The 24,729-nt window shown below is 40.0% G+C and overlaps 1 protein-coding gene across 7 annotated transcripts in view; it reads right to left on the bottom strand.

Moving 5' to 3' along the window:
• EPB41L4A (erythrocyte membrane protein band 4.1 like 4A) overlaps positions 1 to 24,729 on the bottom strand; it is a 259,288-nt gene that overhangs the window by 130,622 nt on the left and 103,937 nt on the right. For 6 of the 7 annotated variants that reach the window (XM_019940833.3, XM_019940834.3, XM_019940835.3 and 3 more), the window contains one exon: positions 24,242 to 24,346. In XM_019940833.3, the coding sequence (XP_019796392.1) occupies positions 24,242 to 24,346 (105 nt within the window). Of the gene's footprint in view, positions 1 to 23,262; positions 23,312 to 24,241; positions 24,347 to 24,729 lie in introns of those variants that run through there. The other variant, XM_073802403.1, reaches the window with a different exon arrangement.

The following is a 24,729-nucleotide window of genomic DNA, read 5'->3' as shown; positions in this document are numbered from 1 at the left end:
CAACCCATGTCCTCACTTTGCTCACAATCCATTATCTTCGTTCACTCGCAGTTGTCGTCAGTTCCCTCCATGATATCCACTGAAAAAAACACCCGCCAACTCTCTGCCTTCTCCATGCCAAAACCTGAGAGGCTGACCATGACTGGAGACTCAAATTGTACAATCACAGATGGGCTCACTTTAAAGTCATTATCAGTAACCCAAGGGAACCCTTGGTACCACCCAGAATCCTACAATATTTTATTCTTTCACCTGCTTGGATAACTCCTTCACACTTTCTCCTCCCCCTTTCTCACTCTCAGCTGATGATCTTGCTTATTTCACTTAGAAAACTGAAGCCATGAGGAGAGAACATGTATGCATTCTCACAGCATCTACCAACCTGCCTGCATCTGTGCTGGCGTCCTGTCTTCTCTCTGTCTTTTTACTGTGGATGAATGCCCACGCTCCACTTAAGCCCATCCCTTCCCATCTATTCAGGAACTTGGTTCCAGCAATTTTCCGCTCTCTTCCCTGCACCATCAAAGTTTCCCTTTCCATAGAATCATTCCTGGCTGAATACATGCTTTTATTTCTCCCATATTAAAACACACACACACACACACACACACACACACACCTTTTTGATCCCTATATCTGCCCATTTTACTTCTGTACTTTAAGTCAAATCTCTGGGAAAAAAATTCTATAGTCTACTTCCTCTCACTTTTTTTTTTTTTTTTCATTTGGTCAGTATTGATTTATTGGATGCATCCCTTCTATACGCAGCAATGTCCTATCTACTTTGGGATGTGCACAGATGCAAAGACATGGCGAGATATAAGGCATGGCCCATTAATCAAAAAACTTAGAATTTACTTTGAGATTTAACAACTGTAGCTTGCCTTTATTGGCCTCACGATATGTCTGGAACTATTCTAAGACCATTTCTGGATTTGTTATCTCGTTTAATTGGTTCAATTGAAAAGGTTCAAGTAGAACAGAAGTTTGATTTTTCCTCATATCACAGTACTGGGCAGATAAACTAGTTGATAGGGCTTGTTATGAGTCGATGAATATGAAATCATTTTCTAAATTATAAAATGCCATATGGGGAGTGTTGGGAATTTCATGTATGGTGGTAATTTGGGGAGTAGTTTCAGGTTAGAGAAGACTTTAAAAAAACAGATAGAGTATAGAGCTTAGATTATGAGTCCCTATTTACAGATGGGGTATTTAAGTCTCTGAAAGGCCTAGTGATGTGTTCAAGGTCATATTGCCAATGAGTCAGGGAATCATTCAAGTCTCCTGACAATGGGTCAGTACCCTTTCCTCTAATCCTAATACCACTGGCCAAGTACACAACCAAGCCAAAAGGAAGACTAAAAGTGTAGTGGGGTGGACTAGACAGTCTCAGTTATGGGTTAACATCATTATTCGCTCTAGCACGCCAATAATACCCAGAGAAGAAAATAAGGGTCATGGAAAACTCTAATTTGTAGTTTGAAAAAAACAAAAATGAAAACAATGGTATTTTACATGTCTAGCACACCTATTTTGGGCCAGGCATTGTACTAGATGTTTTGCATATTATTTTTTCACATCATCCTTTTGACAACCTTTTAAGAAAAGTACTTTTATCCCCATTTTATAGATGGAGATAGAATGATGGCCCAAAGTTCCACAATGGGCCAACTGGGAAGCAGAGATTCAAACTCAAATATGCCTGTATCCAAAATACATACCATCTCCGCTCTCTCACTATGCCTTCACTAAGTGGAATAAATCTGCTATGTGAACTGTTCTCTAGTCTTCATTATTTATTTTTCCCAAATGTGATCATAATTTCTTATCTAAGGGCTAAGGCCTCTCACCCCCTCTTCAGTCCACTTTAGAACCCACTCTAGTTCCTACTACAATGACCTCCAATAGTTGTTAAATCTAACGACAGGTGAAGAGTCTTCACCCACTGTCTTGAAATACCTTTGCCATGTGGTCTGTAGTACACCACTCCCTCTGTCCTTTCCTCCTACCTTTTTGGCCACATCTTCACAATCTCCTTTGCTGATTGTTCACTGTCTCCTAACCAGGAAAGGCTGGATTGCCCTGGGCTCACATCTTACAACCAGGCTCCTGGCTTTGAATGACATCTATACATGACAACTCCCAAATGTATGGCCAGACCAGAATTGCCCCCTGAAGCCAACTGCCTACTTGACATCTCCACTAAGATGCCTATTAGAATCTTAAAGTTTCCATGTTCAAAGAGGAAATGATGATTTTACTCTCTCCCAGAAAAACCTGTTCTCCTGCAGTCTTCGCCATCTCAGTAAATGGTACAAAACTCTTCCATTGGCTCCAGTCAATGCCTCTTTATCGTCTATCTCTTCTATCAATCTGCAAATCCTGTTGGCTTATGTTAAAAATATAAATAGGATCTGTCAAATTCTTACCACTCCCAGGTCCAAGCAGTCATCACCATTCACCTGGATTTCTTAAACAACTCCATTAATGGTATCCCTTCTTCTCTGCATTTAAAGGAATGCTTTAAAATGTAGATCAGATCAGTTTATTCTCCTTCTCAACATCCTCCAGTGGTTTCCCTTCTTATTCAACTAAAATCCAAAGTCCTTACGATGGTCTATAAGGCCGTATATGATCTGGCCCTACTCCCCTTCACTCTCCATTGTGTGTTTTGAGAATGAGGCAGCAGGAAGGACCTTAAGGAGACTGTTAGTGGAAGGCGCAGGGCCTTCAAGGGGGCCTAAAGGAAAGCGAAGAGAAAGCTGTTGGAAGCAGGAAGAAAGAAGACCTGACTCTTCAGGCGGAAAGTTTAGCAGTGCTGTTGCCTGGGGCGACATGGAAAATAAAAGATGCACCTAATGAACTAGATGATCCAGATAAGATTTCCAGGAGGACTGGGGAAACTGCTGATTGACTTGCCCCCGACAATGAAATCTAAAAGGAAAGAGATAAGCTGAAAACAAACTGTGAAATATAAAGGATCCAGGACTTACTAGGCTTGAAATAAAATTCTCTCACCCCTAGACTTATCAGAAGGCAAATGATGCTACAATTAAGAAATGGCTCCTGGGCAAAGACTGAATCCAGAGTGCTGCCAGGAAATTATGAATGTAACTGTAAAACTTTATTAAGTCTTCAAAAGATCTAATATGATGCCTCATAAACTAAGAAAAGGTCCTCTAAGAATCTTAAGGGCATTGTTTCCCAAAAGTTTTACAAGGAATCTAAGGTATAGAAGGGCTTATTTCAAAGCGATTTGTCAGTGTTGCCTTTGTCTAATAAAGCTGATTATAAATTGATTCACAAGAAATCCACAAAGTTCTTTGAAGAAATTCTATCAGGGGACTTCCCTGGTGGTCCAGTGGTTAAGAATCCACCTTCCAATGCAGAGATGCGGGTTCGATCTCTGATCCGGGAACTAAGATCCCACATGCTGTGGGGCAACTAAGCCCACACACTGCAACTACTGAGCCCACACGCCACAATTACAGAGCCCACACGCCACAACTACTGAGCCCACATGCCACAACTAGAGAGAATCCTGTGTGCCGCAACAAAAGATCACGAGTGCCGCAACTAAGAACTGATGCAGCCAAAAATAATAAATAATTTTATTTTTATTTATTTATTTATTTTTTGCGGTACGCAGGCCTCTCACTGTTGTGGCCTCTGCCGTTGCAGAGCACAGGCTCCAGACGCGCAGGCTCAATGGCCATGGCTCACGGGCCCAGGCGCTCTGCGGCATGTGGGATCTTCCCGGACTGGGGCATGAGCCCGTGTCCCCTGCATCGGCAGGCGGACTCTCAACTACTGCGCCACCAGGGAAGCCCCAATAATTTTTTTTTTTTTTAAAAAGGAATTATATCAGCTAGAGTTGAAAGGACAGAGATCCTACACACTGAAAAGAGGTCTTTGGACCCCAATCTTCATCAGGCAAAAAGCAGACTGAAAATACTACTCAGCTGCAAACATACATTACTTTTATAGAAAGGGAAGGAAAACTCAGAGAACAGAACCAAACGCCCAGAGGGCAGAGCCAACTGTCACAAGAAGTAAGACCAAGCTCTAATCAAAGAAATGGCTACATGTGCCTAGCTAGATTTCAGAACTGTTATGGACTAGTGATTGCTATGTGCCTCCTGTTTTCCCTCATTCTAAATGCAAGTTTTATACCACTTATCCTATCCCATGTGTGTCCCATCACTATATGCTGAATGGTGGTGGGGTATGTGGATATATATTTCTTACCCTCTTAATTCACAGGTCTTCAGATCAAGAGGAACTATATTCAAGGGATTGAACTTGAAGAACAATACCCAAAGAGTCTGCCTTGACGGGCTCTTGGACCTTAAGTCTGAGTCCAATGTCATAATAAATGAGATTTGCGAAGGCCTTGGGAAGGATAGGTGCATTTTATATGTAGGAGGAAGACAAATAATTTTTGTCTGGAAAATAGACTCTCATGTTTTGAAACATGTGTGCAAATTTAGTTGACACTCCTCCCATCAAACGGGATAATCTAATCTCTCTTCCCTTTAAATGCAGGCTGGCCTTCTCTTCACCTCAAATCAGTAGAATACAGCAAAAGTAATACTCTCTGACTTCTGAGCTTAGTCATAAAAGGTGATACTGCTTTTTCCCCTCCCTCCCTCCCTCCCTCCCACCCTTCCTCTGGATGCCTGCCCTGGGAACCCAAACTCTACCCTGTGAGGAAGGCAAGCAACAACATGTAAAGTCTAGATGTAGGTGTTCTACCACCAGCCAAGCCCAAGCCAGTGCCAACACCAACCACCAGACACATGGCTGAGATTTCAGATAACTTCAGCCTCCAGCCTTTGAGCCTCTCCAGCTGAGACTAAGTGATGCAGAGCTGAGCTGTCCCTGCCAAGCCCTGTCCTCACCACAGGTTTATGAGTAGAGTTGCCTTTTTTTTTTTTTTTTTTGCTGCACTACATGACTTGTGGGATTCTTAGTTCCCCAACCAGGGACTGAACCCACACCCTTGGCAGTGAAAGCACGGAGTCCTAACCACTGGACTGCCAGGGAATTCCCGGAGTTGTCTTAAGTCACTAAATTTTGAGGTGGCTTGTTATACAGCCATGATTAACAGGAACATGTGCCAATTCATCAAGATCTCTTTGATTTCTCACTCTTGCACACAACATGCTTGCTTTTCCTCCTGTGCTTAAATCATCTGTGAACCTGGTGAGCATGCCCTAGCCCTCCATAGCTTCATCCCAGGTCCTGATATCAATATTGTAAGCCCTGGAACATACCTAGAGACTTCCTTCTAAGTTGATATAATTCAAAAATCAGTTCTCTCTGCTTAAGGCTTAACCAACTAAACTATTTTTCAATTTAACCATCATTTTTTCATTTAATCCACAAATATATCAACTTTTCTGTATATCTTTCTAAATTCTAAATATACTAGTTTTATCACAAATAAAGAGGTCAGACATGAGTTGGTTTTTTTGGTTGTTAATAGAACCATGTTGGATTATAGGGACCAACTATTCTATCTCCTAGAAGCCCACAGATCATCCCTTGGACATGCCTTCCTGCCAAACCACGACTATCTCCAGTGAGGCTGCTCTACAACTGCATCTAACAGGCTGTCGTAGTCTCTCAGGGGCCAGTGTATTTAATCACAAATGAGTTTGGATTTCTTCTTCTTCTTTTTTATTTATTTGGTTGCACTGGGTCTCAGTTGCGGCATGCATGTGGGATCTAGTTCCCTGAGCAGGGATCGAACCCGGGTCCCCTGCATTGGGAACGTGGGGTCTTAACCACTGCGCCACCAGGGAAGTCCCTGGATTTCTTCTTAACAATAAAAACAAACATGTCTTAAGGATGACAGATTCTATGAGAAAAGTCCTGAATGCTGTGAGTGAACTTTAAGATATCAATTTTGTGCTGCTCAAGAGACTTTAGCTCTTCTTCAAGAAGTTTTGTCTATATTTTTGATAACTGAAGTTGCTACCTACACATTTCTAACATCTAGATAAGTGAGCCATCATGGTTTAGACTATGGAATCATTTTCATCTTGAAATATAATCTTAAATCTGCCATGCTCTGAAACTGTAGTAACTGAAATAATACACAGGTGGTTAAACTAGAGTTTGTTTTTAAACTCTGTTCTACTAACTGAATGCAAACATGGCTTTAAGTAACCATGTAATTTGTCACAGAGAAGCCAAGCCAGCCCAAGGGGTTATGCAGTAAATAGGACCTGGAGCTCCTATTCAGCACCACTACACACAGTTGTGCCTAACTCCAGAGGCCCGAATTACACGGTGGGTAAAGATGTACATGGCAGCCCTGCCCCTCTTCTCTGCATTTATAGTCTATTTCTCCCTAAATGACCTTAAAAACCTTAAAGTCTCATGACTCTAAAAACCTAGGGACTCCCAAACGTGACTCTAACCTCTCAGGAGCCCAACTACTAGCCTAACATCTCCACCTGGGTGTCCACTGGGCGTATGAAGCTTCACCTGTTCAAGCTTCACCTGACTCCCCACTCCCAAAACCCAGCTCCTCAGTCAGGTCCCATCACTTCTTAGCTTCAACTTTCAATAGATTCCCATATACCCAGCCTACCACAGGCTGCTGGGCACTCTGTAATACAGACCCTGCCTGCCAGTCACTTTGTCACCCTCCTTCTCACTACTATTAGCACCACTGGTCTTTTTTTCAGTTCTCGAACACTTCATATTTGTCTCTGCCTTAGGCCACTGAACAAGCTGTTCCTTCTGCCTGCCATGCCCCTCCCTTCTTGCCATTCAAGTCTCAGTTTAAATGTCATCTCAGAGAGGCTGTTTCTGACCACTCAACAGAAGGAGCCTCCCAGTCACTCTGGCACATCTTATATTATTTTCAAAGCACTCATCACTACATGATATTTGAAAACATATTTACGATCTGTCTCTCCCTAGAATATAAACTCCTTAAGGCCAGGGACCTTGTCTCTTGCCGACCACTGCACCCTAGTTGCTGAGACACAGTGGTTACCCAGTAAGTATTCGCTCCATGACTCAGCGGAGATGAGAAATAGCAAATGCTCTTATCTCTTCACAGTTCCAGGTCGGGGGCACTGATGAGAGGAAGGATATCACACTGTAAACAAAAAGTTTCCTAAGTGAATATTCTCTATAAAATATCCTGCAACCCCCAAAAAGTGGTGAGCATCAGGGCAAGAAAAAATTAAGCTCCTATATATCGTCAGCTTTTAAAGGGCCTACTTTCATTAACTCAAAAAGCTACTTTGAAAATTCACAGTCCAAAAGAGAAAGTAAGTCTTGCCTCTGTCGCCCTAAAAAGTACCTGCCCAACTCTGAGCAATTCCTGAAGCATCTCTCCCACTAGAACAGGTCACACAAAAATAGACAAACTAGTCATCTTAGCTTTTAGCACATGCAATATATTTGATATTTTATGAAATTCTAGAGAAAATAATATAGAAAATAATGCACTTTATCAGTATGCTTCTGGAACATCCCAATCAAATCTCTTTTTATATTCATGAAGAAACTCCGCTTAAGATTCAGAATAAGGTTAAATCAAGGTCAACGTATCAGAGGTTTGTATCAAAACACTAGATTAAAAAAAAAAAAAAACCTAGTTTCCTATGATAATCAGGAAAATGTCTAGAATCATTAACTCTAAAACTGCTGCTTTTCCATTAGCCAATCAACTGTCTGAAATTCCATCCTGTATAGCTCATTCTGAGTTAACCAGGTAGAAGGAAAATCTAATAAAATCTTCATGGTAAGGACATCAGCAATATTCTTCTCATGCACTTATACAGCTAAGCAGGTATGGGTCACAGAAACTGGTCACAGAAAACCTGTTTTATTGACAAGAACACTTAGCATACCTGCATACTTTGTTATATATGCAAATATATGTGGATATGTATATACAGGGAAGTTTGTACCATTCCAGATAGTTTTGTTTTAAAGTATTTTGTAACTTTATCATGTCCAAGTGTTTCTCCTTTTAATCTATTTTTTGGTTTACAAAAAAAGAAAAAGACACTGGTGCCATTAACGAAGAAATATAGAATTCAGTGCCTCAACTCACTAAAGCTGGAAGACAAGTTTATGAAAGCTGCAGGGTAAAATATTTTATTATACATGACCCATGGAAGACACATTTGTGCCCATTATTATCAACTATCTGAAGTAAAAGGAAGAGAAAAAAAAGAACTACAAGAGGGTTAGGTTCAAGATATACCATGGAGCCAACTCTAGACAAATCTAGGTCCTTCAAAAGCATTTTTGAAACCGTGGCAAAATCAACACACACAACAAACAATCAGAGCAAGCTCTGCTTCTCCCTAAGGGCTAGAGCAGGGAGGAAAGCAGGAGCAGCTGGCAGGTGGACAGGCTGCTCTCTCAGCACTTCCTGGGGTTCTTTCCAGCAGGCCAGCTCCTGAATTCTCACTATGCAGCACATGACTGGGCTCAGAAGAGATCAGACCCACTCTGAATGGAAACCGGCTCCAGAAAAGCACCATCACTTCCTTTCTTAATAGAAACTGTTCAACAGCTATAGAGAAAGACGAAAACCTGTTTTATTGAGAATAGTTTATTATGAACAAATTTTTAAAAACCATGGGACCCACAACCATACAGCCGCCGGTGTCATTACCTGAACGCAAATCCTCATACACTTCCTTCTACCACACACTACACTACCTCTTACTAGAGAGGAGTACTCTCAACAGCACCCCGTAGCTGCCAGCACGCTAAGGATAGCATGTATCTGCAATTTCTTGCAATTCCAGATACTTCCAACGTAACTTCCTAACATCTCAGTAAAGCTTAAAAAAAAATAAATACACACATACCTATATAGATATAGATATCTCCGAAGGCTGGTTAAAATAAACAGCAGCAGAGGTCTTTCTTAAGAGAACCAAAGCAATAAATTCAAAGAACAGCAGGGAAAGGAGGCAGCAAACAGACAGCAAACAGAAAGGCAAGGCAGAAGCATTCTTGTCAAGGCCTGACCTCTCTCTGGCCTGCCATTTGTCTAGGTGAGAGATCACTTAGTTGGCAGTGGCAGAGGTGGTAACAGAGTGAGAAACAGGACATAAGCCCTCCCCCCTCCCCTCAAGGAGTTTCCAATCAAGTGGGGCATATTATTTAAGAGAAAAACACAATGTGGGACTTGCAGTGTGTGGACAGGGGTTAGCCTAGGGCACTTGTGGGGTGAGAGAAAGCTTCAGGAGGAGACTAATACCAGAGACTGCTCAATCAGGTGGTAAGGAAGAGCAGGATCAACAGGTAAAAATGAGGCGCGGAAGACGAGGAGGGTATTCAGGCCGGGGAAGCAGCAGGTACATCACGGAGACACTACAGTTCAGGTAAGGAGCTGCAGGTAGCTGAGTGTAGCTTTCATGTACCTGCAGTGTGGGTTTGGGGGGAGGATGATTGGTGGGGGACTGAAGAATTACCATGCAAGAAAAGCCCTAGAGCAACCAAGGGCCACATTTCTTGAAGGACCTTGTAATCCTTGTTAAGGAATTCCTGAATTTTCCCTTTGGGACCCATTAAAGAATCTGAAGCCACAGAGGAGACATCCTTAAAGTAGTCTTTCTGAAAGAAAACCGCAACTGCAGGGGGCAAAACATGGGAGGGAGCAAGAGCAAAGACAGGAAGACCAGTCGGAAAGCTTTTGCAGAAATCCAGGCTCCCGTGCTGGATTTTTTTTTTTTAATAAATTTATGTATTTATTTGTGGCTGCATTAGGTCTTCGTTGCACACGGGCTTTCTTTAGTTGCGTCGAGCGGGGGCTACTCTTCGTTGCAGTGCGCGGGCTTCTCATTGTGGTGGCTTCTCTTGTTGTGGAGCACAGGCTCTAGGCACGTGGGCTTCAGTAGTTGCAGCTCGTGGGCTCAGTAGTTGTGGCTCACGGGCTCTAGAGCACAGGCTCAGTAGTTGTGGTGCTCAGGCTTAGTTGCTCCACGGCATGTGGGATCTTCTGAGACCAGGGCTTGAACCCGAGTCCCATGCACTGGCAGGCGGATTCTTAACCACTGAGCCACCAGGAAGCACCTCAACCAGGATTCAGGGCTGGGAGGTTAAGAGGTAACCATAAGTCCTGCTGACAACTGCTGTCCTAGCTTAGTTACATGACCCTTTTCACTCTCAAAAGTACCCTGGGTTGGGTGATGAATCACACAAGTCATGCTAGTTATTAAGGAGTAGAACTGACAGGACTTGGTGACGGGTTAGTTCTGAGAAGGAGAGACAGTAGAGTTAAGGATGACACCCTAGCGTGAGTGGAGGCATTCACTAAGGTATTCAGACAGAGGGGCAGGCACCTCAGGGATGCAACCATGAGGACTTCCTAAAGGGTACAAAGACAACAGATAGTTTTAAGGGACTTAATTCCCAGATTCTCAACTTCCATATACATTTTTCTTCGCACTTTTATTGAGAAATAATTGGCATCACTGTGTAAGTTTAAGGCATTCAGCACAATGGTATAATTTACCTATATTGTGAAATGATGACCACAATAGGTTCAGCTAACATCCATCTTCTCCTATACACACAATGAGAAGAAAAGAAACAAATGGTTCTCCTTTGTGATGAGAACTCTCAGGATTTACCCTCTTAACACACATACTCTTTCTAGACCTGATCTACGTGAGCACAGACCTGACGAGAGGTCCTGCCAGCTCTCCCCTCTTCCCTCTCCTTTCACAACCCTCTTTTCTCATTTACAGCAGGAAGGCACCTCTCACCCTTTTAAACTCTAGGGCGCTCTGCCCCAGGATGTAGAAAATTCCCGAGCAGAAAGATAGAAACATTTTTAAATACCAGTGTCAGCAAAGTTGCCTTAAATAAAACACCCTAAACCAGAAGAACAGGGCTTTCTCTCTTTCCCTACCTTACACGTCTTTCTGGTGAGGACTAAGCAAAATGAAAGAAACATGGTATTTTGGTCCTTGGCTGGGTTGTTTGGAATTCAGGTATATTATAGAACAAGGCAGCAAAGGGAGTTTGTTTAATGATCTTGTAACTTCCATTGTCCAGCTACTATCAAAATATATAAAAATATGCCTAGCTCATGAGGAAGAGTCCCACAGAATAAAACAAATCAAAGCCCTGGTAAGTCTATCTCATCTAAGTGACAAAACACTGTGCCTTATCTGTCTACCCATCTCAGAAATCAAATTCCAAAGTGAAGTACTCGTCACAGAATACATGTTAACATTTTTATTTAAATTGACAAATGACAGAATGTACACTGGTTTAGCTCAGTGGCTTGATAGTAACTGGCTTTGCCAAAGTAATATGTTGGACATTTTCCATAAACTGGATTAACTAAATCTACAGCTCCACAATTCTGATAAAAATATAAAGTACATAACTATAGATAAAAGCATTTTACCAAAAATCATGTACTGGCAAATGTTCATTAAAATTAACAATTTTTACTTTTCCTAATCCTTTAAAACCAAAGTAGATTACATCAGATGCTTCTAAGTAAAAGAGAAAAAGCAAAATTAATATTGTTTTGATAAATCTTGGTAAAGCATTTTGAATACATCTCCCAGAAATTCTGAAACTGAATTACTATAATGATTAACAAATTGTTCGCCACTCAGGCAGTTTTGATTTCATTGCTTTCAAACTGAACTGAAGGAGAACCCAATGAGTGGTCTGAGAAATCTCTGCTCTCAGAGCAGATTGAGAGGGGTTGGTGATGACTACAGAGCCTTGGAGATACCTGACAGATTACTGAAAATAATTTTAGATGACAGATTACTATGTGATTCTTTTGGCGTATAACTCAGGAGAGTTCAAGGAATTAAGTGATCTTCCTTTATCAAAACTCCTTCCTTTTCAATCTAACTCCTTTAGTAGATAAGGTTACTCAGTGCTCATCCTTATAAAGACAAGAAATGGGAATAAAATTGATGCTGAGCCCTATCTCACTCCAGGAATATATTATAATCATTCAGGGGTAAACGAACTAACTGAGAAGAAGCAGCCCATTACTTCATTGAGACGCACTTCCAATAAATGTTCACTTTTTATGTTTAAGAGTTATTAAAATGCATAATATTTTGCTGTTTTAGTTGAAAACCTTGGTAATAATAATTATTCTTATGGCTCAATAATAAAGCCTTAAGGTCTCATGAAATAAACTTTTAAACTTTCAATTTCTATATAAAATATTGTTATGGATAAATATATTTTGTTAATAAAAATATAATAAGAGAAAATTCTATGAAGTAGAATATGAAGAAGATAAATGACTTTTAATGTAGAACTTGTTCACGTCTACTTTTTAAACATTGATGATGAGTACCAAAATTGCTATGATATACAGATGCATTTAAGAGTATACATTTAAGAGCAATGTGACAGATTTGACAATGTTGGTACTCATGATAAACCAAAAATTTGCATCTATTTAAACTTAGGATAAAATTTTTATTCTCAACCTAAAATTATATACAGGTACATAGTTTTTTTTCTTTAATTCTGGAAAATCACTACTGTCAAGAACATTAAAAAAAAAAAGAGCACATCTGGAGGGAGAGATGATGACTTCAGTTTTGAATATGTTGTGTTGGAGGAACCTTAGGAATATCCAAGTACAGAATAAGAGCAAACACTTATACTGCACTGACCACACCATTTAAAGCACTAGTCTGGGTGTTTATAGACTCCTTTACCCCTCACCATCACCCTTTGAAGCTGGTACTATTATTGTCCCCACTTCATAAATGGGGACACTGAGGCCTGGACAAATGAGAAGACTCACCCAATGCCACACACCTCTCCCAAGTATAGAGTTGTATGAATCCAGAGAGTCTGTACACAGTACAATGCCTTGAGATGTCTGGGTAGGTGATACAAATTTGAGGGTCAACTGAGCTTTTAGATAGTAATCTAAACCATGGAGCAGATGAAATTATGTAGGAAGAGTGACATAATCACCAGCAGGAAAATGAGAAGCTTCACTGCTGGGGGTCCCTATGAAGAGCCTCTGGCATTCCCTTCCAGGCCCCTGGACTCATGAAGAGCCTCCAGCCATGTTTGTTTGTGTTTTTTTTCCAGGTACCCTTGATGTTTTGTCATCAGTCCTCCCAGGCTGCTGCACTGTTTATGATGGTCAAAAGGCTACTGAAGAAGATCTTTCTGCTTCTTGATCTTTGCCCTATTCCTTCACCAGATACCTGAAGATGCTTAGATAGTAAAGGCTCTTCCCCCCAGTTTTACTGAGATATAATTGACATATAACACCACAACCAAGTTGGATTCATCCCAGGGTCACGAGGATGGTTCAACATATGCAAATCAATGTTACATACCACATCAATAAAAGACAGAAACCATATGATCATATCAACAGATGCAGAAAAAGTAGGGACTTCTCTGGTGGTCCAATGGTTAAGACTCTGCACTTCCAATGCATGGGACACAGGTTCAATCCCTGGTTGGGGAACCAAGATCCCACATGCCACACGACGCAGCCAAAAAAAGAAAGAAAGGAAAAGAAAAAGCATTCGATAAAATTCAACATATATTCATGATAAAAACTCCTACCAAAGTGGGTATAGAGGAAACATATCTCAACATAATAAAAGCTACTTATGAAAAACCTACAGCCAATATAATACTCAACAGTGAAAAGCTGAAAGCCTTCCTGCTAAAATCTGGAACAAGACAAGGATGCCCACTCTCACCACTTCTCTTCAACATAGTATTGGAAGTTCTAGCTACAGCAATCAGAAAAGAAAAAGAAATAAAAGGTATTCAAATTGGTAAGGAATAGGTAAAACTGTCATTATATGCAGATGACAGGATACTAAATATAGAAAACCCTAAAGACTCCACACAAAAACTACTAGAAGCAAAGTAGCAAGATACAAGATTAACCTACAGAAATCGGTTGCATTTCTTTACACTAGCAATGAAATATGAGAAAGGGAATGCAAACAAACAATCCCTTTTAAAACTGCAACAATGAAATAAAATACTTAGGAATAAACCTCACCAAGGAGGTGAAAGACTTACATGCTGAGAACTACAAAACATTAATAAAGGAAAGTGAAGGTGATTCAAAGAAACGGAAAGATATCCCATGCTCCTGAATTGGAAGAATTAATATTGTTAAAATGGCCATCCTACCCAAAGCAATCTACAGATATAACACGATCCCTATCAAATTACCTGAGACATTTTTCACAGAACTAGAAAAAATAATCCTAAAATTTATATGGAATCATAAAAGACCCAGAATTGCCAAAGCAATCCTTAGGACAAATAACAAAGCAGTAGGCATAACCCTCCCAGATTATGGACAATACTACAAAGCTACAGTAATCTAAACAGTACGGTACTGGCACAAAAACAGACACATGGATCAATGGAACAGAATAGAGAGCCCAAAAATAAACCCAGACACTTATGGATAGTTAATCTTTAACAAAGGAGGCAAGAATATACAATGGGGAAAAGACAATCTCTTCAGCAAGTGGTGTTGGGAAAGTTGGAGAGCTGCATGTAAATCAATGAAGTTAGAACACACCCTCACACCATACACAAAAATAAACTCAAAATGGCTTAAAGACTTAAACATAAGACATGACACCATAAAACTCCTAGAAGAGAACATAGGCAAAACATTCTCTGACATAAATCATACCAATGTTTTCTTAGGTCAGTCTCCCAAGGCCACAGAAATAAAGGCAAAAATAAACAAAGGGGAACCTAATCAAACTTACAAGCTTCTCTACAGCAAAGGAAACCATAAACAAAATGAAAAGACAACCTACAGACTGGGAGAAAATATTTGCAAACGATGAGACAGACAAGAGCTTAATGTCCAAAATATACAAACAGCTCATACAACACAATAACAACAAAAAAAAACCCAACTGAAAAATGGGCAAAAGGTCTAAATAGACATTTCTCCAAAGAAGACATACAGATGGCCAATAGGCATATGAAAAGATGCTCATCATTGCTAACTATTAGAGAAATGCAAATCAAAACTACAATGAGGTACCACCTCATACCAGTCAGAATGGCCATCATTAAAGTCTACAAATAACAAATGCTGGAGAGGATATGGAGAAAAGGGAACCCTCCTACACTGTTGGTGGGATTGTAAATTGGCGTAGCCACTATGGAAGATAGTATGGAGGTTCCTCAAAAAACTAAAAATAGAGTTGCCATATGATCCAGTAGTCCCATTCCTGGGCATATATCCAGACAAAACTATAATTCAAAAAGATACATGCACCCCTATGTTCATAGCAGCACTACTCACAATAGTCACGACATAGAAACAACCTAAATGCCCATCGACAGATGAATGGATAAAGAAGATATGGTATATATATATATATATATATATATATACACATATACATATATATATACACACACACACATACATACATACACATATATACACACATATGTGTGTATATATATATATATAATGGAATATTACTCAGCCATAAAAAAGAATGAAAATGCCATTTGCAGCAACATGGATGGACCTAGAGATTATCATACTAAATGAAATAAGTCAGAAAGACAAGTACCATATGATATCACTTATATGTGGAATCTAAAATACAACACAAATGAACATATCTACAAAACAGAAACAGACTCACAGACATAGAGAACAGACTTGTGGTTGCCAAGGAGGAGCAGGGTGGGGGAGGGAAGAATTGGGAGTTTGGGATTAGCAGATACAAACCAGTATATATAGGATGAATAAACAACAAGGTCCTACTGTGTAGCACAAGGAACTATATTCAGTACCCTATGCTAAACCAGAATGGAAAAGAATATATATACTTATGACTGAGTTAATTTGCTGTACAGCAGAAATTAATACAACACTGCAAATCAACTATACTTCATTGAAATTTGTTTAAAAAAACATTGTGTTAGTCCAAGACATACAACATAATGATTCGATATATGTATATATTGTGAAATGATCACCACAATTAAGTTTAGTTAACATCCATCACCTCACACAGTCTTTTTTCCTTGTGACGTGAACTTTCAATATCTAGTCTCTCAGAAACTTTCAAATATATGAAGAGTATTGTTAACTATAGTCACCATGCTGTACATTACATTCCCAGAACTCATCTCGTAACTGGAAGATTTTACCTTTTGACCACCTTCACCCATATCCCCCACCTCCCACTTCTGGAACCACTAATCTGTTATCTGCATCCATGAGTGTGGATTTTATAGATTCCACATATAAGTGAGATCATACAGTCTTTGCCTTACTCTGTCTCACTTATTTCACTTATCCTAATGTTCTCAAGATCCATCTACGTTGTTGAAACTGGCAGGATTTCCTTCTTTTTATGGTTAAATAACATTCCATTACTTTATTTATACATACATATATCTCACATCTTTACCCATTCAACCACTGATGACACTTAGGTTGTTTCCATGGCTTGGCTATAAAAGTTTCAATTTGTAATAATTCAACATGACAAATTTCATTTCTCTCTTTGCAATAGGACTTGTATGATCACTTACACACATTTTATCAGTCATTACAGGCATTTGCCAGAAGCTAAAGTTACAGAAAGTGAAATCTCACACTCACACTGCAAAATACAACAAATCTTAATGCAAAGAAGAATACCATTACGCATGGCAGCGCCTGCCTGCTAGTGCTCAATGGATGGGATCATTTTTGCTCAATAATCCTCAGAGCACTGGGGGCGGTGGGGAGGATACAAATATATACACAGTTTAGTTTTTATTTTTTTTAAGGAAGTTACTTCAGAAAAAATAGTGCCAGAAGAAGCAGCATTAAGCGTGGGAGCCTATATTCAGTCAGAACATAAGAAAATCACGGACAAAATCATATCAACATTTTTAGGAAAAGGCCGAGGAAAAGTGATCATAAAGAAGACTGAATAGGAATAACCAGAAGAAAACTTGAAAAGAGAAAAAAAAGGAGAACGTGTTGTCAGAAGAGCAAAATGAGAAGATTTTAAGAACAAGGGTCAATGCAACAACAGAAAGGAAGATAAGGGCTGAAAGTGTCACTTGGATGTAGCAGCTAGTGACGACCCTGAGGACCATTTCAGTGTACGATGGGCATCAAAGCTGAACTGTGACAAGTTTAAGAATGAATGAGATTTGATGGGGACTTCCCTGGTGGTCCAGAGGGTAAGACTCTGCACTCCCAATGCAGGGGGTCCAGGTTCAATCCCTGGTCGGGGAGCTAGATCCCACATGCATGCCGCAACTAAGAGTTTGCGTGCTGCAACTAAGACCCAGAGCACCCTAAATAAATAAATATTTTTTTTAAAAGGATGAATTAGATTTGAGAAGTGGAGGTGATGAATTTAGGCAAAGCTTTCTGGAGTTTAGGTGTGACACAGAGGGAGTCAATATGGTAGTAGACAAAGGATCGCATGGGAGTGGGGGAAGGGTGGTTTTAAATGTGAGAGATTTAAACATGCCCAAACCTTGACAGAAGAAAGGGAACAGAGAGGTAGAGGGCTGAAGATGCAGAAGAAATGAGAGGTGATAAAATTCAGGGGAGAGGCACTGGGGCTCTTCCACTGAGAGGAGAGGAAAGGATGGGTAAGAAGCAACTAAGTGTGTGAGAAGGGTTAAGGAGTTAGGGGGCTTCCATCAGATTTCTTTTATTGTCTTGGTGAAGAAAAGAAGAGTTCACTGGGGAAGAGGACATTCACATGCTGACTGAATCTGTACGCTACCTGTCTCCCTCCTTCTTTGACTTCTGAAGTCATAGGACAGCAGATTCAGCAGGTTGAATGCCATATTCTGAGAAAAACTCGACCTGGATAGAATCTGCATTTGAAGGAGTAATTTGTAAAGACACCTCAAGTGCTAACATTAAAACGGGATGTGATTATAACCACTGATTTTAAAACCGGAAGTAGTATTGAGATATCACATTTATTCTTACTACTGCTTTCAATATCAACAAAACTAATCTTCAAAAATCTCCAAAGCTGTTTCAGAGTCCAAAGCTTATTTGATTTTCTCTCTTCTTTCCCCCAGACTGTTTCCTTCTTTCCTCTAGTCCACCTTTTAAAAATATGTATCACCAGCAGTATTTTCCTCCATCCTAGTTTCAACAGGAAAGGCCTTCAAAATGTTTAACACCTTATAGTATATGTGTGGTCTCTAATTTGGTCCTACAGCAATCCTGAATGTTGGGTCAGGGAAGGCATTATTCTCAATATTCAGAAAAATGAAGTGACGTGACCATTCTTAGAAACGGACATAGGACTCAGACCTATCTTGAGACTCCAAAGGCAGCTGTCTGTTCTACCACACACACTTCACTTATAATAACTTCTGAACACCCAAAGGCAGCTCATGTTCCTTTCAGCTTCAGAGTAATTTCAAATTCACCCAATTATTAAAGGGAATAGGCCTGTATCATAATTTCAATTCTCTGCCTATCATTAACAGATCTTACCATCCCTCCCTCATAATAAGGAATCTAGATAATCTTGAAGCAGCAACTAATATTACTCACAGACATCTGCAGATACACATGTAGCCCTAATCACAGAAATCCTGAGCATCTGCAGAAGGTTATATGCTATTATTACCCAGGAAAGTAACAGTATCTCAGGTTTCTGCCCAATGTGGTGACACCAAACAAGAAGGCCCTCAAGTTTCCACTGAGCAAACAAGATAAGATGCTTCCCACAGTAACCATCTGTATTGGTTTCTTTCTGCTGCTGCAACAAATGACCATAAACTTGGTGGCTTAAAACAACAGAAATTTATTATCGTACAATTCCGAAGGCCAAAAGTCCAAAATGGTCTCAGTAGGTATAACAGACTGAATGTTTGTGTCCGCAGCCGGGAGTTTACATGTTAAAGGCCTAATCCCAATGTGATGGTATTTGGAGGTAGGGCCTTTGGGAGGTGCTTAGGTCAAGCAGGAATGGGATTAGTGCTCTTGTAAGAACTCTTTTACCATGTGAAGTTACAAGAAGTCAGCTGTCCACAACCTGGAAAAGGACCCTCACCAGAACCCAACCACGCTGGCACCCTGCTTCCAGACTTTCAGCCTCTAGAACTGTGAGAAATCAATGTTGCTTGTTTAAATCACCCAGTCTGTGGTAATTTGTTAAAGCAGCCCAAACCGACTAAGACGCTGGGCTTAAAAACCTAAGTGTAGGCAGAGCTGTGCTCCTTCTGGGGGAACCAGAGGAGAACCCTGGCCTTGCCCTTTCCAACTTCTAGAGGCTACCAGCCTTCCTGGCATCAAGGCCTCCTTCCAGCAAATACATGACTTTGACCTCTGCATCCAACTGTCACATCTCCTCTGACTCTCCTGCCTCCTCTTTCATGTATAAGAACTCATGTAATTATATTGGTCACACCTGGATAATCTCCCCATCACAAGATCCTTAATTTAGTCACATCTGCAAAGTCCCTGTTGCCATATATCCCTGTTGCCCTGTTGCCATACATAAGGTGACATATTCACAGAGGCTGGGGATTAGGACACTGAGCAGAGAGAGCTGGTACCCATTCAAAGTAAAGACACACCAAGCTAAGCTGCTGGCCACACGCCATAAGGAGAACAGGAAGGTGTTCCCAATGAACGGCCACTCAACTGGTGATAGGCAGGCCTAGAACACACTGGACGCAGCCCACTCTCCCAGCAGTTCTTCTGTTCTAGATTAAGAGTCAGTACTTTAAGAGAATTTTAAATATTTACAGCTAGTAAGTGGCAGGGTCATTCGACAAAGCTGGTGTGTTCTTGTAACCCTTATGACAGACGGCCTCACAGACACCTTCCATCACGGCTGGAAATTTTCTGTAAGTTGAACCACGGCCCAGATATAAAAGAGACATACCCCGCACAGACCAGTCTGGATTAAGAACGAACCTGATGACACAGGCCAGAGCAGAACAAAACGGAGGTTCTAGGCCCAGGCTAAGTGCTTTCACTATTGCTGTCTTTAAGGAAAGAAACTACAAGTACATGAAGCCCACGGTGCATCTTTTTTTTTTTTTAAGGTTTTTTTGATGTGGACCATTTTTTTTAAAGTCTTTATTGAATTTGTTACAATATTACTTCTGTTTTATGTTTTGGTTTTTCGGCCGCGAGGTATGTGGGATCCCCAACCAGGGATCGAACCCGCACCCCCTGCATTGGAAGGCAAAGTCTTAACCACTGGAATGCCAGGGAAGTCTCCCCCATGGTTCATCCTTAAGAGGGTACTTTCTAAAAAAAAGCCTGAGGTAATGCAGGCGGCACTGTGTTAATTCAGTCTCAGTAACCGTGTCTTCACAAAAAAACTTTTTATTTTCCAGAGATTCTTTTACAGACCCATCCTGAGAAGTGAAGTTAAGAAATTATGATGCCCAGAGTGTTCCAGATCAAGTCAGCTGTACCTTAGAGAGACATTAGCTTTAACAAGATTTATTTCTGTCCAGCTGTTACTCTTTACACATACATAACACCTAAATCAGTGTGTTTGCTACATGAATTTCCCAGGACTTGGTTCCATGGAATGTATATAAAATCTGTATTTTTTTCATTTAATATTCCAGGCAGTAAATTCCCTTTCCTCAGAATTCCTCAGACTACATGAAAAACATAGAAAGCTGCAGAACATGGCCTGCATATATTAGGTATTCATTAAATAACAGCTGAACGACCACATGAATGCGGCAACACACAAAGGCCTAAATGAGCTCTCTTGTCACAGGTTAATCTGAGAAGTTTGCTTATTGGTAATTACCATTTAACTCTTCTCAACAAACATTAATATGTAAATTGCATAGAGAGTTCTTTTTATTTATTTATTTTTGTCTCTGTTGGGTCTTCGTTGCTGTGCGCGGGCGTTCTCTAGTTGCGGCGAGCAGGGGCCACTCTTCGTTGCGGTACACGGGCTTCTCACTTCAGTGTCTTCTCTTGTTGCACAACATGGGCTCTAGGTGCACAGGTTTCAGTAGTTGTGGCTCACAGGCTCAGTAGTTGTGGCACAAGGGCTTAGTTACTCCGTGGCATTTGGGATCTTCCCAGACCAGGGCTCGAACCCATGTCCCCTGCATTGGCAGGTGGATTCTTAACCACTGTGCCACGAGGGAAGCCCAAAAGAGAGTTCTTTAGTGCCCAAAGTATGCAAGACCTCTTTATCTTACACACATTTAAGTTGGGATATTATAGTGGTTGAAAAGTCTTGGAGACATGAAGACTGGGTTTGAATTCTGATCTTAATACTTGCTAGTTATGTGACTTTGGAGAAACTGTTTAATCTTTTTAGATTCCGTTTCTTCATCTCTGATGGTAGGATAATAATATTTAACTTGTACAGTTGTCCTGAGCATGTAATGAACACAAGAAAATGTTCAACAGTTCCTGATACATTGATGACAACAATGGTGATGGCTGATACACCTGGATTGAGGCCTCTTGGTTACCCCCATTCTCCAGGACAGACAACAAGCTCCCTGCCATGTGGGGGTCCACATGTCCTAGGGACATATTCATTAGGCATGTTGCATCCTAATTCTCCAGGGTAGCTGCCCATCTTCTCATGCAACACACACTAATGAGGTGGGCATAAAGCCCTCCCTAATCCTTCCTTGCCAGCTCTGCAGCCACTGCCAGTCTAACTCAGTTACATCTGCATGCTTATACTTCGACCACACCAGGCTGACTAGCAGTGCTGCAGGCTGCCCAGTCTATTTCCCCACCCCCAGCCAAAGTTCAGGCATGGCCCCAAGGCATGATCCACTGCTGATGGAGGGAGAAGGAGGGAGAGCTTTTCACTGATGTAGGCATCTCTTTTTCCTTGTCATCTTTCTTCCATTTTATCCCCAGCTCTTCATCCCACTATCTCTTTTTATTTGCTTCAAGAGTTGATCTAAGTGGTGCCCATTAGGGCCTCAAAGTCTTCTCTATATAGATCTTAATTACACTAAAGATTGTTACACAGGCATTCCCCATTAAAATAAACTTTCGGGTGCAGAAAGAGTAAAGCAATAAACAAAATCCCATCTAATGGACAGTAATTCAGGTATATTCACAGAAATCATTCCTCTATTTTTAGGACAAGGACTTTTCCCCATGTCCTGTGCTATTCTAACATAGAGTTATTCTTATTTACCATAAGTAACTATGGGATATAGAGAGTGAACAGGGAAATATGAAGTTAGGTTTACCAACAATCTCCTCAGAAACTTACAGTTGGGGAGGTTGCCCTTCCAAAGTTAAAAAGGCTGCCTGCACTTCTTCCTGAGGGAGATCCCAACTTCTGCCTCAGAACCCAAGAGGAGAAAATCAGGAATGGAATCATGTGTTCCTACCCAGACACACGCTCCCAGCCCTGCAGAAATGATAGGCCTTGAAGAAATAGTTACCTAAAGTCAGAGTAAACTTTCATGAACTTATTCTCATAGCTTCCTACAATTAAAAGGAAAATAAGAGAATACATTTGAACATACAAAGACTAAGTCACATTTACAAATCACCTTTATTTTATCTGAGTTTACTAGAAAGAAATAAATTCAGGAGGCAAAAAAAATAGTTTTTCATGTGATTTACACATCTGATTTATTTTACCAAATAAAAAGCATGACTTAACAGTTTTCTCCTTCTAATTGTATAATTTATTTTCTCCTAAGACCTGTATCACAAATGCGAACCCTTAGGAATAAATGTAACAGAAAAGGAACTCTGTTCTGAATAAGACCTAGAAAACTTTAAATAAACTACCAATACCAACTGCTAATTCTTTTGCAATGATATGAGCCATTGTTTAAAATTCTCTAGCTTTTCACATCTTTTTCTTTGGAATGTAAAAAAAAAAAGGACAGATAAGGTCTATATAATTTTAGCAAGACAGTCGATCTTTCCAGGCAAGGCCTGACATACTAGATAAGATCAGGAAACTGAATTTCCCTCTGCTAGGAAAAATACGATTTCAAAAATATGAATGTAATGCAAGATATCTTCTATAGCCTTCAATTTAATCTCTCAGTACAGATATACAGTTCTGCTATATTGACTTATGGCCTGTACAAAACAGAATTCAGTGAACTTCTGAGTATGTCCGTTCCCTTTCTTTGCATTACGCGTTAATGACCACTCGCCTTTAGAAAGCAATTCCTTCCTATGGAAAGCTAACCAATACACCCAATCTTTTATTCCTGCTATGTGAAATGCTCATGTGAAACGAAACAGGTTATGGAACAAGCTCAAGAAAAATCATAAGTTACCGCCATCAATAGCATTCCGCTTGTCTGCCTCTTCTCATCCTAGCACGTTCTTGGAAACAGGAAAGAAAAGGCCCACTTAGACAATCATGCATCTCAATGAACAGACCCCAGACCCAGATGACCCAGTGGACACTGGGACAACTGAGGAAGAACGTATAAAAAATAAAAGATATGTCAAATACAGTATTTTTAAGGTAAGCATATAAGCATTATAAGCATAAATAAGACTGTCTATCTGAGGTTAAGATCTGTCTTAGACTTTTAAACCAAAAGTCACATTAATGAATATACTTTTGTACCTCAAAATCATCACCTCCAAAGTCTTTCCTCTGTTCATCACCGAGAGACAGCATTTCAGTCTTACCGAATAGAATCTATACTAACCAATGTGGTAAGTTTCTTAGTACCTCTCTACCATCCAACCAGTCAGGAATTCTTGAGTTAAATCCTCATGAACAAATGACATCCTGCACCAAAAATTTGGTTGCCTTTATCACTCTTATTCCATGAAGCTCATGAATGAAAACTCCTACTTATTTTATAATTGCTCATCCAACTTATAAAACTTAGATCGGCACCTTTTTACACTGTATTTCTTTAAATACTCTTTAACCATTTACTTTCTTAAAAAGCAATAATGCCTATCACTTCAAGAGACTAGCCACTTGGCTCCTAACACACATTAAATGGCTAATTCAGTCCTCCTAACAGCACAAAGGGAAAGTACTCTCTATAATATGGCTGCGAAAAAACAGAAACTATGTAAGCCACCTACAAAGAAATCTGCACACACATAAGCTGTGAATCCTACAACTCTACAACTTTTGGCAGAAGTGGAAAAAATACAAAGAAATTAGCAATGGAAAACATGTTTAAGTTTTTCAGTCATTTTCAGTTACAAAAACCTAAAGATCAGGAAAAGCCAGAGATACAGTGAAATTTATACAAGAAAAATTTAATATGAAGTCATTGTACTCACCGTCTGATGGTTTCTGTCACAGTAACGCAGCCCAAAGTAATCTATCTCCACAAGGTTTATGTGACGGAATACGTGCTCAAGGACAACGGAACCTTTCGTTGACTTCTGCAAAAATAATTCACAGTTTTGTTTTATAACAAACACAGTGTGTGTTTTTTTAATAAGGTGCCTTGTCTTTCTCAGTGGGACACAGTCACAGTTCTCATCTTTTATTAGCTTTGCTCACATGGGAACAATTTTATTAGCCCATAGTTCCCTCTTTAAGTTTTGCCTCAATTACAAAGAAAGGGATTTCAGTATTAAATGAATTGCTTTGGAAAACAATTTTTAAATTGTTGTACATTTTAAATTAATATAAGGTCCTTTTCTTACAGTACTGTAAAATATCTTTAAGATGAAATTATTATTTTAATAAAGATAACAGTTTATATGAAGTGCATCTAATAAATTCATCAAAAAAACTTACTTTGGTTAAAAATCCCACAGTT

The sequence above is a fragment of the Tursiops truncatus genome, chromosome 3 (assembly GCF_011762595.2).
Source record: "Tursiops truncatus isolate mTurTru1 chromosome 3, mTurTru1.mat.Y, whole genome shotgun sequence".
Classification (NCBI taxonomy): Eukaryota; Metazoa; Chordata; class Mammalia; order Artiodactyla; family Delphinidae; genus Tursiops; species Tursiops truncatus.
The sequence above is the reverse complement of the archived record's forward strand: the minus strand, read 5'-3'. Positions and strand labels throughout refer to the sequence as shown.